Raw genomic sequence first — 15,193 nt, forward strand, 5'->3', positions numbered from 1 at the left:
AGCAGATGTGTGCCAGAATACCTTAGGATGATTTCTTAATAGCTTCATAAATCCATTCATGCATCACAAGCATACCAACACCACTGTCAGCCTGCTGCTAGGCTAGACACCACAGGCCTTTAAGCACCTGCTACGCAAACACAAGTTAGTTGGCCCACATATTTTTCTTTGTTACAGTCACTCTACTGGTGCAACTAGCAATAATTAGAAGTGTTATTCTGGTTGTTGTAGCATTATTCGGCCTTATGGAAAATGATGGAGACTGTGGTACTTAATAGAGTTTTCATGGCTACAAAGTCATGAAACCGCTGATGCTATGTATTTCTCCTTTCATTTGTGTTTAGCCTTTCTCGGTGTCTTGCCTCCACAGGGACTTAGCCAGACTGCTCAGCTGGCTATACCTCACAGCTGTGGCCATGCACACTCTCAGTTAATTACAAGACCACTTCTATATGACTGCGAAGTCAGCAGGTTCACTCCACAGTTATTCTGTGAGAGGTGGATGAACTGATCCAGAGTTCCCCTCATTATCTGTTCTGGCTTTTTATTGGGGTCCCTTGTGTTGGTTTGTACCACCCCCTGTCAAACCACAAAGTAAAACATTTTATTTAGATAATTGGTAGTCAGCAAAAAGATACAAGATCAAGCACATAATGTAATTTGGCAACAATAGACTTCCATAAATTACAGTGATATCCAAGATGGCTGTAACTTGTTAATATCTCCGGCATTTTTCTTCTTCTCATCTTCACTGTAGCAATCAGACAGCAATCAGTGCTAAAACATTTCCTGTGAAAGTAAAACTAATTTTAGATATAGAATATGACTTCATAATGAATAAAATGCAAAATTGTCATTTTGCATCAGCTTGTATGAGCAGACTAGTGGATACCTGCTCCAGATCCTTGTCCTCATTCATGTTAAAAGCAAGTTCCTGTCTGGCTTTCTCTGCCTGCAGCCAACAAAGTGAACATACATATTTAAAGTAAAATAGGCATGCACACAAACATTACTTTGCTCCCCATTCAGTAATGACAGTGGTAGTAGAATACATACAGAATGATAGAGGCAAAAGGAGCTCTAAATTGAGCTTTAAAGTAATCACATACTAGATGGTTACATTACAGGTTACAATTTGTAATGAACTGTACACGTCCACATTTAAGTCATTCTGAGTATCCACCAGTTTTTACAGAGCCGCCTGGGAGTTTTGACTTGCAGCAACTGGAGGGAGGAGCTACAGCAGTCTGTGTTGCAAGTTAAGACATGGAACACATCCCTTAATGAATCGTGAATTAAAGATGCTTAATTTTACAACATTGTTATCCTTGCTGAAGACAATGTTTGTCCTGTCAAATGCTTTAAATGCTGCCTGTCAGGCAGTAAGAGAAGACAAAATCAGGTACGCAGCATATAATATGACCTTGGTGTAACTTACAACTCTGTTCGTGGTGGGGCTTAATGTGTCACAAAAACCTTTGTGATATTTCTGTTTACCCTCGCTGAACCAGATATGGTGACAAAAGCTGTGCTAAAAGAGGAATTTCTTACTTAGAGCATAAATCTTGCTTTTCATTGCTTAATCTCTCCATGTGTCCCTAACACCAGAACCTTTGAACAGCAGGGGTTTGTATGTGATGTTATGAAAAGGATTTTTATGATAAGGTTATTTTATACAGAGGGACTTACCTTTGGGGAGAATCGCCTTTCTCCAGTGGTCTGCTGAGCAAACAGAACGGCGTCGTGGACAGAAAGGAAGAGATTACTGCGTGCAATATTGCCGTCTTCAAAAGCTCCTCCAGCCTCCAGTTCCTCGTACACCTGGGCTGCAGGCGGAAAGACAACAAATATCACACAAGGACTTGTTCACAGTGAAACCAGTCATTTTCCCTTGCCGTTTATGTGGTATTTAAAGAAAAATTAAATTCTATTTGCCAAGAGGAGAACACTGATTTGATGCTTAAAGGTAATCAATCACAGTAAATTATTACTGTGAATCACCCCTTTATGTCACTAGGAAATGGAAGGCATGTGTACCCTATGACAAGTATTAAAACACATAATCTCTGACTTGTAATTGCAAGACTACTCTAACAGTGTCCTTCACAGACGTTATGGACTTAATGTTGAATGAATGACCAGGTCTCTGTTGCCATGCCAACTGTTCATAAGAGCCAACAAGAGTGAAATGCACTTAAGTCATATAAGATTTTACCTTGAACATTAGCCAGGTATAGTTTAATCCCCAGCATTGTGTAGCTCGAGTTCATCTGTGTGGGACATAAAGGGAAAGAAGTTCAGTCTCCCAAATCAAAGAACATTTTGTCACAGGTTCAATATTAGATTTATACAGAAAATAGTCCCTTTTATATGTCAGGGGTTCTTTAACTTGCAGGCTACTGGAGGGAAGAGCTATAGGCAGTCTGCCATAACCCAATTTAGCCTAATCAAGGTTAGTTTTTCTCTTCTTTTATTCAGACATTTCTCTTCACTTTCACTATCTCTGAATCTTTGGGAATGAACATTTCAACAACAGAAAATGGAAAGTCGAATCATGCTTTGATTATGCTTGTGTAAGTTAACCTAGATGTCAGTTAAATGTCAGTTAAGGCTAACCTAGCTGGTAAGTAGATTTTTGCTGGTTAAAATAAAACAACTTATGGAATTATAGCCTATTGTATAACAACATCATCATCATCATTATTTTTAGTGGTGTTGTTGTTGTTTAATTTAATGGAACTTTTTCTGTGATCTAAAAGAACCTTTTCAGGAACCTCAAAACTTATTTTGAATGAACCCTGTAAAATGGTTCTTGTTGAACCTTTTAGGGGTTCCATGTACTGTATACTAAGATATGAAACCTAAAAAGGCTCAGTATGGAACCACTTCTTTTAAGAATTAATTCAATAGTAGTGCAAACAGCCTCTAACCTTTGTCAATACTTTGATGCCCATTAGGTCTATGAAGCAGACCCCTGCCAAGTCGAGGATGAGGGTGTGGAAGGGCATGGGGTGGGACTCCAGTTCGACAGCTGTGGGACTGGGTGGCTCTTGGTTAGGTGCCTGCTCTCCCAGCTCAATGTCACTACCGCGGAAGTTGACATAGCTGGTGGGAGGTTCAGGTTTGTTGGCACTGCCATTGTTCATATCAAAGTCATTTTGCAGTTCAAGCTGAGATATGGTCTAGATTTAGAGGAAATGCAGAGAGAAAAGTATACAGAAAAGGTCACAGGATGTATTTTCAGAAAATCTTTCTAATATTTAACTAAGTGGGGAATAACATTGGAATCATGACCCATTAAAAGTCATACTTGAGCCTTCATTGTGACCAAAGAGCTGGGTTTCCTCCTTTTTGTCAGCTTATCCTTTTTCTCCTCTTTTGCCTTTTCTTTCTGTTCTTTCTCTAAGAACTTCCGCCTGGCCAGGATAAGTTTGCCAGGGTCCAGGCCGGTCTAGACAAAAGCATGTAGATGTAAACACACATATGCCACACAGACACATTCATTCAAACCAGGTTGCTAACCTACCTTTTTGATGACCCTCTGGCGAAATATTTCAGCATTTGCAAAATAGAGCGGTGAGCAATAGTTCACTATTTTCACACCTGTTATTGACATGACCTGTGGAGTTATTATAAAGAAATTAGATACAATTCCCCTTACATTTTGTAACAACAAAAAAGCACAAATATATTTAGTTATCATACCTTGCTGTACACCTTCGGGTTTTTGTAGATATCTGTGTCCACAATCTGAACCATTGCCGAACCATTACGACTATGAGGAACACATTATTAAAATAAATATTATAATAATATACAGTTTACACCCTGCTGTATTGTATTAAGCTTCAAAAATAGAGCATATTGCATGGCGTTTACTCACAACTGCGTCTTGAATATCACTACCAGGACGGAAAAGCCTACTCCAACAGCAACTCCATAAGGCAAGCTGAGAAAGAATGTGGCCAAGAACGACACAACCCACACACACTGGAAGAGAAAGAACAATAGAATAAGCTAAAACATGTAAAACAACAACAAAAAAAACAATCCAATATTGCATCCAAGGGTTTGACTTACACAGTCTAATTTGCTTTTTTTCCATAAGTAATAGGGATCGGAGATCTGTAGGAGCGTGTTCTTCAGGTTGACTGCAATCAAGGCTCCAAGCACTGACTAAGGAAACCAACATTACATAGATCACCAGTCAGCCCTAGACTTTTCTCCTATCTCTACTTAAATATTTTGTCTAATTTTTAAAGGCACCAGTATCATACTCTTATGTCCACCTACTTTTGGAAGTGGTTTCAGATAGGCTCCCAATGCAAGCATCGTAACCATTACAACCAGCATCACGCAAAAACTGGCAAACTATGGGAGGGCAGCAACAGAGGTGCATTATTTAGCAGTTTCAGATATTATTTTCTATTTAGTCCATATAATTTTTCATGAAATTAAACACAGTAACACAGGACACACCTGTGATGTTCCACCAGCATTGTCCACAGCCAGGGTCACAGACAGGGCACAGCAGATCACATGGATCTTAAAGAAGGCCCCGAGGAAATTGCTGCAGCCAAGAGCCAACATTTCCTGTACATCAACATGCAGGTGGTATTTATGAAATGGAATAAAATACAGCTTTTGAACTAGTAAATATATGCAATTTTTCTACCTGGTTGGGATCCACATCGTAGCCATGCTTGGCTGCCAGTGTCCTGCCCATAGCCAAGTTGATGACATACCCCACGATTGCCAGGGAGAAAGCTGTGCTCAACATGTCTTCCCACTGACTCACTGTGGGCAGGATTGGTGCAGGGAATCTGGAAAATAGAGACAAGAAATACATCTAAATTGAATAGTAACAAATGAGTTGCATGATTAGTTTTAGTTCATGAAGCAAAACAATTGATATTAAGTATGCTGATGTATGCTTTACCCCAAAGGAATTTCTCCCACTATGTCCATGTGATAGATCTCAGGAAGATGCAGAGGGCCTGAGATGGCTGTGGCCACCACCACCTGTGAGGAACAGGAATAGGGACCGGTCATTATGGAACTGTACTGTATATTCCATCCATTAAAAAATCTGAGCAACAGCTACACGAAATTAAACAGATTGAAACAACTTACAATAATGATCTCCATAGGAATGGGGAAGGGCAGCTTGTGGCGGTAGCGTGCGCTCAGCTCCTTCACCACAATCAGAACTACACTGCTGACCAGTGCAAATAGTAACGATGCTATGTTGGTATCAGGAAGGCCACGTATAATATCTATGAGAGTCTGTGACAAAGAATTAAAATGGAACATTTTATTGGCAGACCATACAAGCAAAGTCTTGATGTTCTTTGGTCACAGTATGAAAGGGTCGCTTACATATATAACAGCCAGCGGACCACTATAAGGTGGTACTTTGATGCCAAAGATGTACTTGAGCACTGAGATGAGGATCTGCAATCCTGCAGCAGTCATGAAGCCTCTGACGAAGGATTCCGACAGATAGATGGCTATAAACCCAAACTGCATGAAGCCAAGGCCAATCTACACAGACATAAGTACTTCTTAGTGTGTCACACTTAGATCAAACTGTACTTCACATTTATTTCTTTTCTTTTAAATTTCACTTTAAAAGACTAAGCTTTTAGTGCTATGAGTACCTGTATGATTGCAGTAAGACAGGCAAGGGTTCCAGATATCCCCAGGCGAACCTCATTCATCAGGTCTGTGTCCACTATTGTAGCATTAAGAGTGGCATTGAAATGACTAAAGTCCGACTCTGGGGCCAGCCTAAGACATACGATTCCCACCATAATGCTGAGGACAGCAAATGTACCTGGACATAGAAAGTAGTGTGTCACGTCTGTGCCGTTCTGCAAACTGGGCAGAGTCAGGCTGAGCGCAGCTGATCTGCACTGTGCAGCTCTGGCAACTTATCACTGTCATTATATGAAATCGCTGTAGATAAATCACTCTGATTTACCTGGGACCATCTGGTGAGCAGTGCCCATGAAGAAATAAGGGATGAGGGGGAAGAAAGAGGAATAGAGACCGTTGACAGGAGGGAGGCTTGCCAGGAGGGCAAATGCCATGCCTGGAAAGAACAGAAACCTTTTTATAACTGTCACATAAATCATGATAACATAGAAAAATACAAAAACTATGTCATAAACTGCAGCCAACACTGCAGCAACTAGCATCAGTGAGCATGCATTATGCAGAGGCATCAGAGAGAGGAGAGAATTGACTGACCTTGGGGAACCTGAATGGTACCAGCGCTGACCCCGCTGATGACATCACACAGCAGGTTTTCTTTCACTTTGTACTTGGGAAGCCAGCTCAGCACAGGCAGATGTCTGAATAACAAGCCCTTCAGTCTCGACACAGAGCATCTGACAGAAACAAACAAGAGAAACTCTTTGAAGAAATCAGGTTTTATGGTTGTTTCTTTGAAAAAGTCCTTAACACATGTCTAAACTTTGTATTGAGTCATAGCTACAGGGCTCTGCACTATTTGATCACAACACAAAGCTTGTCAGGGGTAGAAACTGTGTGATACGAAGACATGTAGTTTGTGTTGACTGTGGCAAAGAGATTGTAATTCTGTACCTGAAGAGTTTCTTCACTTTCTCTCCAACAGGGAATTGTCGACTCTTCTTGTCAAACTCTCTGTCGAAATCTGGGAGGTTGTATGCCGGCCTATCAATCGCATAACGTGGGCGGTCCGGGTGCATGACTATAGCATACTGAAACATATTAAGTCCAAACAGAAAAGTCTCTCTAATACTGTCTCCTCAATGGGCAATTTAAAGAATAACACCAACTGACTAATTCACCACATATAGCCTATATGCACTTGACTGTTATATTATTATACTAATAATGTAAAAGCAAAATTTTACTGTTGTAGTTGGTTGAGGTTGAGTTAATCAATTGAGTCTACATTTTATTTCCCTCTAAAAATGTTGTGGAGTAGAAGATGAAAGTGACATGAAAAGAAAATACAAGTACATCAAATATGTACTTAAATACAATACTTGGGGAAATTTACTTACTGCCTGAAATTAGTTTGCACATTTTAAACAAAAGCAAGCCTAGTCCAATTGATTTAAGGATTATATTTATATGGTTGTGGAAACATGGGGATCTTTAGAATTGCACAATTGTTGACTTACGTTTAAGTGGCATATTTCAAGTGCAAGGCCCTAATCTAACCTTGAAGGGTGAAGATCAGCCAACAGGTTGGTGGACTGCTAAATATTTGTTCAACACCAGATAAATAATAGCACACGGTCAAGTTCACAAGTACCACAATCCATGTTTTAAAAGAAACTATATTAAAATGCTAATATCTGCAGTTAAAAACATGGGCATATTAGTACTTAAAATGTAAAATATTGTCAAATTATTGTTTAGATGTCATGACAGGAAATTACTAATTTCAAACAAAAAACATAATTTATTTACATTGGCGTAATCGTTTATTTACGCCAAACATTTCTTGTCATACTGAAAAGCATTTAAGCAGGGTTAAAGCTTAAGACGAAATAACTGAATATAAAGATGAAGTTGCAAAGAGATTCTTCACTATTTAATAAAAGAACACCTGTTGATATTACATCTTTTCGATCGCTGTCAAAAATGTGCTTTTGAAACTTTTTTTTTTCTGATTAATTTGTACAATTGTCTTTCTTAAAATGTTTATGTCCTCTTACAAGGATGTCAGTGATAAATTAATTAAAATATGAGCAAGTAATGAGCTGCCCTCGTAACACATTGATTTCAATGTTAGTAATATACTTAGAATATCTACTTCTGTATTAATATAGAAGTCCAAAAAGACAGCACTGTACCTTATTGCTGAAGCACGTCTGCAGGCATTTGGCTCAAATACATGTATTGCCCACTTTGATTACTTATCAAACTAACTAAAGACTCTCTACACCTTCTGGGTGGAGCTTAGAAACTGAAAAGCTTGAAAACCTTCAGCACACACAGGGACAGCTGAATCCCTTAAAGTGTTGATTTGTTGTGCTGCTGTATGTGTGTGTGTGTAGTACAGAGCAAGAAGACAACATGATGTAATTAACAATAAATGCAACTTTAATGGGTTCAGTTACTATATACACATGTAGCATCCTCACATTCATTCTCTCGTCAACAAAAATATATTTAAACATATTTTATGGTAAAAGGTAGACATAAGCAACAGCTGGAGCTAATCCACTTACAAAGCCTAGTTTAACTTGACTTACACAAATCATACTAACTGTAAAATAAATGATACATATAAATAGTGTATTTCAACATTAAAAAGGGTGAGACAGAGATGACAATGTGTAAAACATGATTTCTTTTTCCATTGTATCAGAATCTGTGTGCAAAACAACGGCATCAATATCAAGACTAAAGTGCAATTATTTATCAAATCCATGTGTTTTTCTCTGAAGAGGAATACCAGAATTATCAAGCTCTATCAAGTCTCCCCCTTGTGGAACAAAAGATGAAAAGCACAAATTCCACAGGAATGCCTTTTCTTTAGTTCTTGTGAAAAGAACAGCGGAATATAAAGAGAGAAATAAAGTCTGTAGATATTGAAAAATGGTTTCTTAAATTGCTTCACTGATGAAGAAGGGAGCTAAGAGACTTTGCAGACAGGAGATATGAATAGTCTGTGGTTCAAAACTGCAAAATGTGAAAAAGCTCATACAAACATTCAAGCACTCCAACAGGAACTGTCAACCTAGCATTAGCAGAGTGGCTTCAGGTACGGCGTTCAGGTTTGAGTTTTGGCTCTGAGGTTTTCAGCTATCACTTCCTTTTACATAACTAGTGATTGGATTAAAGGTGGGGATTTCCTTGTTCCGCGTTTTTCCTTTAGTTGTTTTAAGATTAAACAATCCCATGACAAAAATATGTCTGAAAAACCACCTGAATGCCCCTTCATTAATAGCCTTGAGCAATTCATTCAAAAGCAGTTCCAGTCTTTAGATGTTTAGACTTATGACTACTTACAGGGATATAATATGTGGGTCATTAGAAGTAGGAGAACAGGTTACAATACAAATACAGAGATCGTTAAGCAAGTGCAACAAGTGCCAACTCCATGTGGTAAAAGTCAGATGACTTTTTAATCTATCCATGTCTGCTTTTCCTCTTCTTTGTAACAAAAGCTCTTTGACCAGCTCCTGCTGGCAGCCTAAACCCCCTCAAAGTCCATCACAGTCTTTAAAATCAGTACTGACTAGAAATCACTGAGGATGCTGATGTCTGCAAACTCCTGGCGATATCTGTGCGAGTATAAAGCCAAGAGGAAGGACCATTTGAGAGTCAGGAAGCTCCACACGCAGGAGAGATAGAGGCTCCTCGGGTCAGTGGGAGCTGTGGGAAGTAAAAACGCAGGGTGATGATTACATGCATCAGGAAATCAATCATCTGAGTCAAAAAGCATATGAGTTGTTAATAATGTTATCTTTGAAATCTCTATTGTACTGAACATTACTCATTATAAAGCAAGACCAACAGAGAGAGGATTACATTGCTGTTGTGTGATGGCAAGAGTTAGGAAGGTGATGAAGGCAGCCACTGCCAAAACTGAGAAGAGCACACCAACACCGATGAAGAACTTGAGGCCTTTGAGCCAGGTGCGCCAGTAGTCCTGCAGGTACATGATGTGTGTGACAAGAGCCCAGAGAGCCAAAACCCCTGTCAGAAGAGAGAGAGAGAGAGAGAGAGAGAGAGAGACACACACACACACACTTTCATTAAGTGCAATTTAAAACTAGGCCGATGCAGCATAAAGACTATATTTAAATAACTGGAGCACCATATTAAGTCCACGTTATGTCTTTAAATATTCAGTTGACAAATAAGACAATGAAAAACAGAAATATAATATATATATATATATATATATATATATATACACACACACACATACACACACACACACACACACACACACACAAACACACACATATATATATGCCAAACAAGGTTTGAGGTTATTCAGTGTCAAATGTGAAATGTCACTCTCAGTTGGTATGTTGGTCAACTGTTATGCGTTTATGTAATGCCAATATTAGCCTCAAAAATCCAATATTGTTTAGGCTTCAATACATATGGACATCCTTATTATTCAAAACGTGACATTCACTAAAACTAGTCTTCTTTATGGCACAGTGAGTGAATGCTATTATAAATGACACTGAGGAATCCACAAATCTGATCACAAAGTGTGACCTACATTATAACATCCAGCCTAGCACAGAACAACAACACATTCAAAACTAATACTGCCAGGATGTGTGTTGTAAAGCTTGTAGTGACAACACTGAGAGTAAATAAAGAACACAACAACAACAAAAACAACAAATGTAATATGATATGACTGTGCTGTGATGTTTGACTGTGCAGGCCTGGTTAAGTTAAATGCTCCAATATCATTCTGTCAACATGTTAACTTTACAGTAATCGCTATAAGTGTGCCAACATACCCGACAGGCCTCCCATAGCCGCCGTCCATGGTTGTTTGTACGCAATATTCCACACCAAGAAAGCCGAAAGTCCAACCAGGGTGCCAAAGGTAGCATATCCTATGCTAATGTAAACTCTGCTGATCCCCATTGTTAAACCCGAACTACTGCCACCGAAATGTTAGCGACAGGCGTCAAAAGATACAGCTACGTACTTTCAAAAAAAAAGAAAAGGAAAAAGAAAAGCAGACTGGTATCGAGCTAACATCAACAGCTTACCGCCACATTACATAACTAATATCCTTGATACTAACGACAGGGAAAAAAACGACCACATGAAATCCCCCCTCGGCTGAACGACCAGGGAGAACGACGCCTGTCGCTGTTAACAAACAAATAACTAGTTTTGGAAAATAGCTGAATAATAAGCCCTGGTCGTGTGCCTCTTACTGTCGATGGCACATTTAAGATTTCTAACTAACAAGCTGCAACAAAACAACCAGTGTTTATCTGATGTGCACCGCAAAGATGGTAGGCTGTGCTCCTGAAGACGACCACCACCGTGGATCCCTGTGTTCAGCCGACGCTACAACACACCGGTGGAGGTTGAATTTAATCCGTTTTATTGGTCTCTACGTGTTCTTCGGTCTCATATAACACTCAAAATACAAAAAAACTGGTGTTGCTGTGTTGAGAAAGAGAGAATCTCTCATGTTTTATTTTTCAACAATTCACCCTAGAGTCATCTATCACTTGTACATAAAATATCTTTGCACAGAGGAAACCCCCGACTCGCCAACATACCGCCCCCTAGTGGCTGAAACAGGAACGGCAGGTTAAACCTCTTATGCCAAAGCTGTCGACATAATTTTGGTGACTTAGTCTTTCAGATGTACATTGGGTAAGAGTTAAAAAAATTTTAGGTTACACGAAGGCCATTGGCAGCTCAGTGTAAAGGCATTTCTTGTTTCATTTAGTTTGATTACAATAAATTACTATAAACAGGTCAGGCAAATAAATATATAACTGTGTTAATACAGAAATAAAGACAGTAATAGTTGACAAACATAAAACAAAAAAGCACAAAAATAAAATAAAATTGCATCTACAAAGATATTCACATGTAAACATGACCCTGGTTAGATGTGCGCAGGTAGTTAGTGACTTTCTCTGCAGGAAACATTAAAGCATAATATTATTATTTATTCTGAGCAATGTTTTATAGTTTGACTATAAATCTAAACACTCAAGCATTGAAATCTGAGCTTCAGTACTTTCTTGTGGTTTGTAGCAGCTGTGCTGCAGACAAGGTTGTTGCAGATGAAAACCACAACATTTACTTATAGCTGTGAAAGCTAAACCAAAGATTCTGCAGTCTTCACACATTCTCACACACATCACTGTGCCTCACTGCTGTACTCAGCCCATGCCCTGGGGCGCTCTCTTCATGACCAATCAGAAAGATACAGGAAGCTGTGTCCAGCAACACTCCCCACAACTCACATAAACTGAAATGACTGAGAAATCATCCTCGGACATGTGAACGGAGCAAAGGCTGAAAAGGGAAAGCAAAAAGAGTGGAAATCTACAGGCTGAAGAATCTTACAAGAGCGTGCCAGTGGTAAGGTACAGATCACCTTTTAAAATAATTGAACAGGATCGCTTGGTTTATAATATTTTTGTATAATTATTATAGTTCTTCAGATGTAATGTAAGATGAATACATTACAAATACGATACAAAAAAAGAATGTAAGATTGTCAGACACATTATCATAGGTCTGCCCTATACATTTTATGAGCAGTTTTTGATTTATACAGATAATTTTACATCACAAGTGTTTAAAATTTAAAGACAAAGCAAGTCATACTCTAAATAATATGTTGAAGATATTTATTGCTTATTATTGTTTATAACTGAATTAACTGATAAGGTAAGGAAGTAACTATCACCATGTGACTGCGCAGGAGGTACATGTGTCAGAATGATGCTGACAAACTGGAGGGTTGTTGTCCTTTTTGTTGTTGTTGCAAGGTTTAGGTTTTAATGCTTTTGCTCATGTCTGCCTCACCTTCTGCCCCAGTCCTCATTTGACCATGGGGTCAAACGAATAAAAGATGTCTCCCTCTCTGTCACTGCTAACTGGCCAGGAAGGAAAAGGTGTGTGTGTGTGTGTGTGTGTGTGTGTGTGTGTGTGTGTGTGTGTGTGTGTGTGTGCCACCAGACAGGCACAACAAAGACAGTTGGCAAAGTACACATTCCTTGGGCGTAGATGTGTTGCAGGAAATCCCACTCCCATTCCCGGAGGATCTAAATAGAAACATTCGCACACAGAAATAAATATAGAAAGAAAAGAGAAAGAAACACAGAGACACAGACAGAAACAACACACTAACATTATTAGTTTACTTAGTAAACTTGACTTTAAGTAAATGTTTTAAAATTTTTTCATTAACATACATCACTAAAACTTACATTGATATAGTTTTCTACACTTATTAGGACTCTTAAATGTAGCGATTCCTACATAAAAAGGAAATAAATTGACAGATTATTTTCTAAATCTCTAAAACTGATCATTTTATACCGTTTTAGGATTTATGTGTAAATTTGACAAAGGCTTACATGAATTTCCTCTCCACTTGATGCAGATTGCAGGTCTTTGTGTTCTCAATAGAGGGCAGCATTTATTTTAAAAATGCCAGGCGGGAATATGAAGTGAAGCTTTATGCAACAAAGTCTCCTGGAACTTGTGTGTCAATCAAGAGTTCAAGGTGTCAGCAGCCTAGATTTAATCTCTCCTGTGAGGTGGATCTTTTTGATGGTCACAAATGTACAAAATGCTCTGAACCTAAAACAAGGTCATGCAACAATGTTGCAGCATTAATGAGCTTTCATTTCAATCCCAGGCCCACAAAGCAATTACCGTCCTTGAATTTTCTGGCTTTATTGTTCAGAAATCAATCCTGAGATTATCCCCATCCAGTGTAGATTAGCCTTGTAGAAAGCAGTTTGGTTCTTTAGTTTCACTTTAGTCTTTTATATTTTGGTATACAACTGCCATTAATCTTTCAGAAAACTCTCCTTTTTCTCACTGATTTGTACAGTGGGACATTACTGAGACAATCACAACAGTCACTTTGTCAGATACCATCAAACAGACTGTAGCAATGTGCTCTTTCTTATCAGCTAAACTATCATGTTGACATTCCCTTAGGAGGTCATAAGAAGCAAAACTGGATTCCTTCATTGTGAGCATTCTTAATTTGGCATCTTAGAGTCCCTGTGAGGCATTTTAAAGAAACAGAGAGGCACATGAGTTTAGCAAGAGCACAGAAAGCTTATTGCCCAAGTTTTAAAACAGTATTTTCTGTTTGGTTTGCTTACTTACTTACTTACTGCTTACTTTTAAAACTGGCTTTTGGACAGTTGTGACTGGAGGATCCTCATGATTTCATGGAGGTCTAAACTTGGTAAGAAGTTGCTGTTTTTTTCCCTTTGAGACTGTATAAGATATGCCTCACAGTAGCTTCAACGTTCAGGGTGTGCAATGAACCGTTTGTTATGCATTAGAGATGAAGGGGTGCTGTGATTCAAAGTGAATGGAGTTCTTTCTGTAGGCTCCCGTTCACTCACCACATGCACTAATGGAGGAGGGCTCCAAGAAAGAAGCAGTAATGTCTAAAACAGGTAACATACAGGAGCAACAGGTGCTATAACTTATTGCACACAAGAGGCAGTTGCCCTCCTACATCTTTCCAGTTGGAAGAACAACCAAATCAGAGCATGGGAAGTAGGACAGATTTCAAGTTCTTGACTGTGTGTGTGGAAAGCCATGGCAAACTGACTCAGGCTTTGAGGTCAGTACAGGAAGGGCAGCCCTGCACTGGAACAATAGCTGGGATTTAAACAAGTCTTACATAACATGTCCAGCCTGCGGGACACAGTTGACCATGATCCAGTTATAACTAGAGGTGCATGGGAAGCCAAGTTAAATAGAGGAACCCCTTGTCCTTGTTTGTCAGTCTTACATGTCTTTGCTGCACTTTGTCTTATAACGAGCAACAGTACATTCCTGTGTTTCTTTCTTGCCTCTTCAAGAAAGTAATTATGACTGTTTCTCCGTATTTCACACAGCCACGAGCCATCCTCACTATGGAGAACTTGGTCAAATCCATCTGTTCTCCACTAAGACGTTGTACACCAGAGATGGGGGAAGTAAGTCATCTGCCTTTATCGTAAAAACACAAACAAAGTCAATAAAATAACTCTGAACCAAACACACACAAGTCTGAACCAGAGAGAGAGAGGCCATAGAGAGCGATACATTCACAGCTAAACATCCCATCTGTTGCTGCAATATACAGCCTTATGAGTTTTATGAATCCATAAACCAGTAATGGGTATGTAACAGTTTAACACCTGCACAAAGGACAAACACCTGTCATCAAACTGAGAACAAGAACTGAACAAAACTACTGATGAGAGACATCGAGTGCTGTTCTCCAACCTTAACCGCTTTCTGCCCTTGAAAGAGTTTATCTGCAAGTCCATGTGCCTACAGACCCGGCTGAGCCAGACAGCTGGACACCCTGATAAGTGTGCATGCAGAGTTCTGTGGCTCATGTGGGCTGCTCTCACTGAACTACTGCACTGAACAAACTAGACCACACAGTGCCTGCATGGTATGCCTCCTTTAATGACCTTGACCCAGTCTG

At 39.2% G+C, this 15,193-nt stretch overlaps 2 protein-coding genes across 3 annotated transcripts; both read right to left on the bottom strand.

The window, feature by feature from the left end:
- Positions 1–591: 591 nt before the first annotated feature.
- Positions 592–7,878, bottom strand: LOC127377877 (solute carrier family 26 member 9-like). 2 transcript variants are annotated; one of them, XM_051426156.1, is made up of 21 exons: positions 7,854–7,878; positions 6,610–6,746; positions 6,253–6,392; positions 5,984–6,094; positions 5,661–5,836; positions 5,380–5,544; positions 5,134–5,286; positions 4,940–5,022; positions 4,676–4,823; positions 4,480–4,593; positions 4,294–4,371; positions 4,081–4,176; positions 3,884–3,990; positions 3,706–3,775; positions 3,527–3,619; positions 3,311–3,451; positions 2,931–3,182; positions 2,216–2,270; positions 1,690–1,826; positions 893–952; positions 592–789 (listed from the first exon to the last, which is right to left on the bottom strand). In XM_051426156.1, the coding sequence occupies exons 2-21, from the start codon at positions 6,732–6,734 to the stop codon at positions 778–780; spliced, it is 2,316 nt and encodes a 771-aa protein (XP_051282116.1). In that variant the 5' UTR covers positions 6,735–6,746; positions 7,854–7,878; the 3' UTR covers positions 592–777. The 2 variants fall into 2 exon arrangements, with proteins under 2 accessions (XP_051282116.1, XP_051282117.1); XM_051426157.1 differs by lacking the exon at positions 893–952.
- A 204-nt stretch (positions 7,879–8,082) lies between these two features.
- Positions 8,083–11,125, bottom strand: slc48a1a (solute carrier family 48 member 1a). The gene is made up of 3 exons (XM_051424681.1): positions 10,497–11,125; positions 9,538–9,705; positions 8,083–9,381 (listed from the first exon to the last, which is right to left on the bottom strand). Exons 1-3 carry the CDS (start codon positions 10,624–10,626, stop codon positions 9,245–9,247), a joined length of 435 nt encoding a protein of 144 aa, XP_051280641.1. The 5' UTR covers positions 10,627–11,125; the 3' UTR covers positions 8,083–9,244.
- Positions 11,126–15,193: the final 4,068 nt, after the last annotated feature.

The sequence above is a fragment of the Dicentrarchus labrax genome, unplaced genomic scaffold, assembly GCF_905237075.1.
Source record: "Dicentrarchus labrax unplaced genomic scaffold, dlabrax2021, whole genome shotgun sequence".
Taxonomy (NCBI): domain Eukaryota; kingdom Metazoa; phylum Chordata; class Actinopteri; family Moronidae; genus Dicentrarchus; species Dicentrarchus labrax.

What these genes read in the sequence shown, in the direction of transcription:
- LOC127377877 (XM_051426156.1), bottom strand. Translation starts at nt 6,734, where the DNA reads ATGCACCCGGACCGCCCACGTTATGCGATTGATAGGCCGGCATACAAC. An exon ending in GTGGGAGAAATTCCTTTGGG is followed by an intron (nt 4,824 to 4,939) that starts GTAAAGCATACA and finishes TCTATTTTCCAG; the next exon opens with ATTCCCTGCACCAATCCTGC. An exon ending in TGGTCACAATGAAGGCTCAA is followed by an intron (nt 3,183 to 3,310) that starts GTATGACTTTTA and finishes CTCTAAATCTAG; the next exon opens with ACCATATCTCAGCTTGAACT.
- slc48a1a (XM_051424681.1), bottom strand. Translation starts at nt 10,626, where the DNA reads ATGGGGATCAGCAGAGTTTACATTAGCATAGGATATGCTACCTTTGGC. An exon ending in GGCTATGGGAGGCCTGTCGG is followed by an intron (nt 9,706 to 10,496) that starts GTATGTTGGCAC and finishes CTCTTCTGACAG; the next exon opens with GGGTTTTGGCTCTCTGGGCT. An exon ending in TGCCATCACACAACAGCAAT is followed by an intron (nt 9,382 to 9,537) that starts GTAATCCTCTCT and finishes TACTTCCCACAG; the next exon opens with CTCCCACTGACCCGAGGAGC.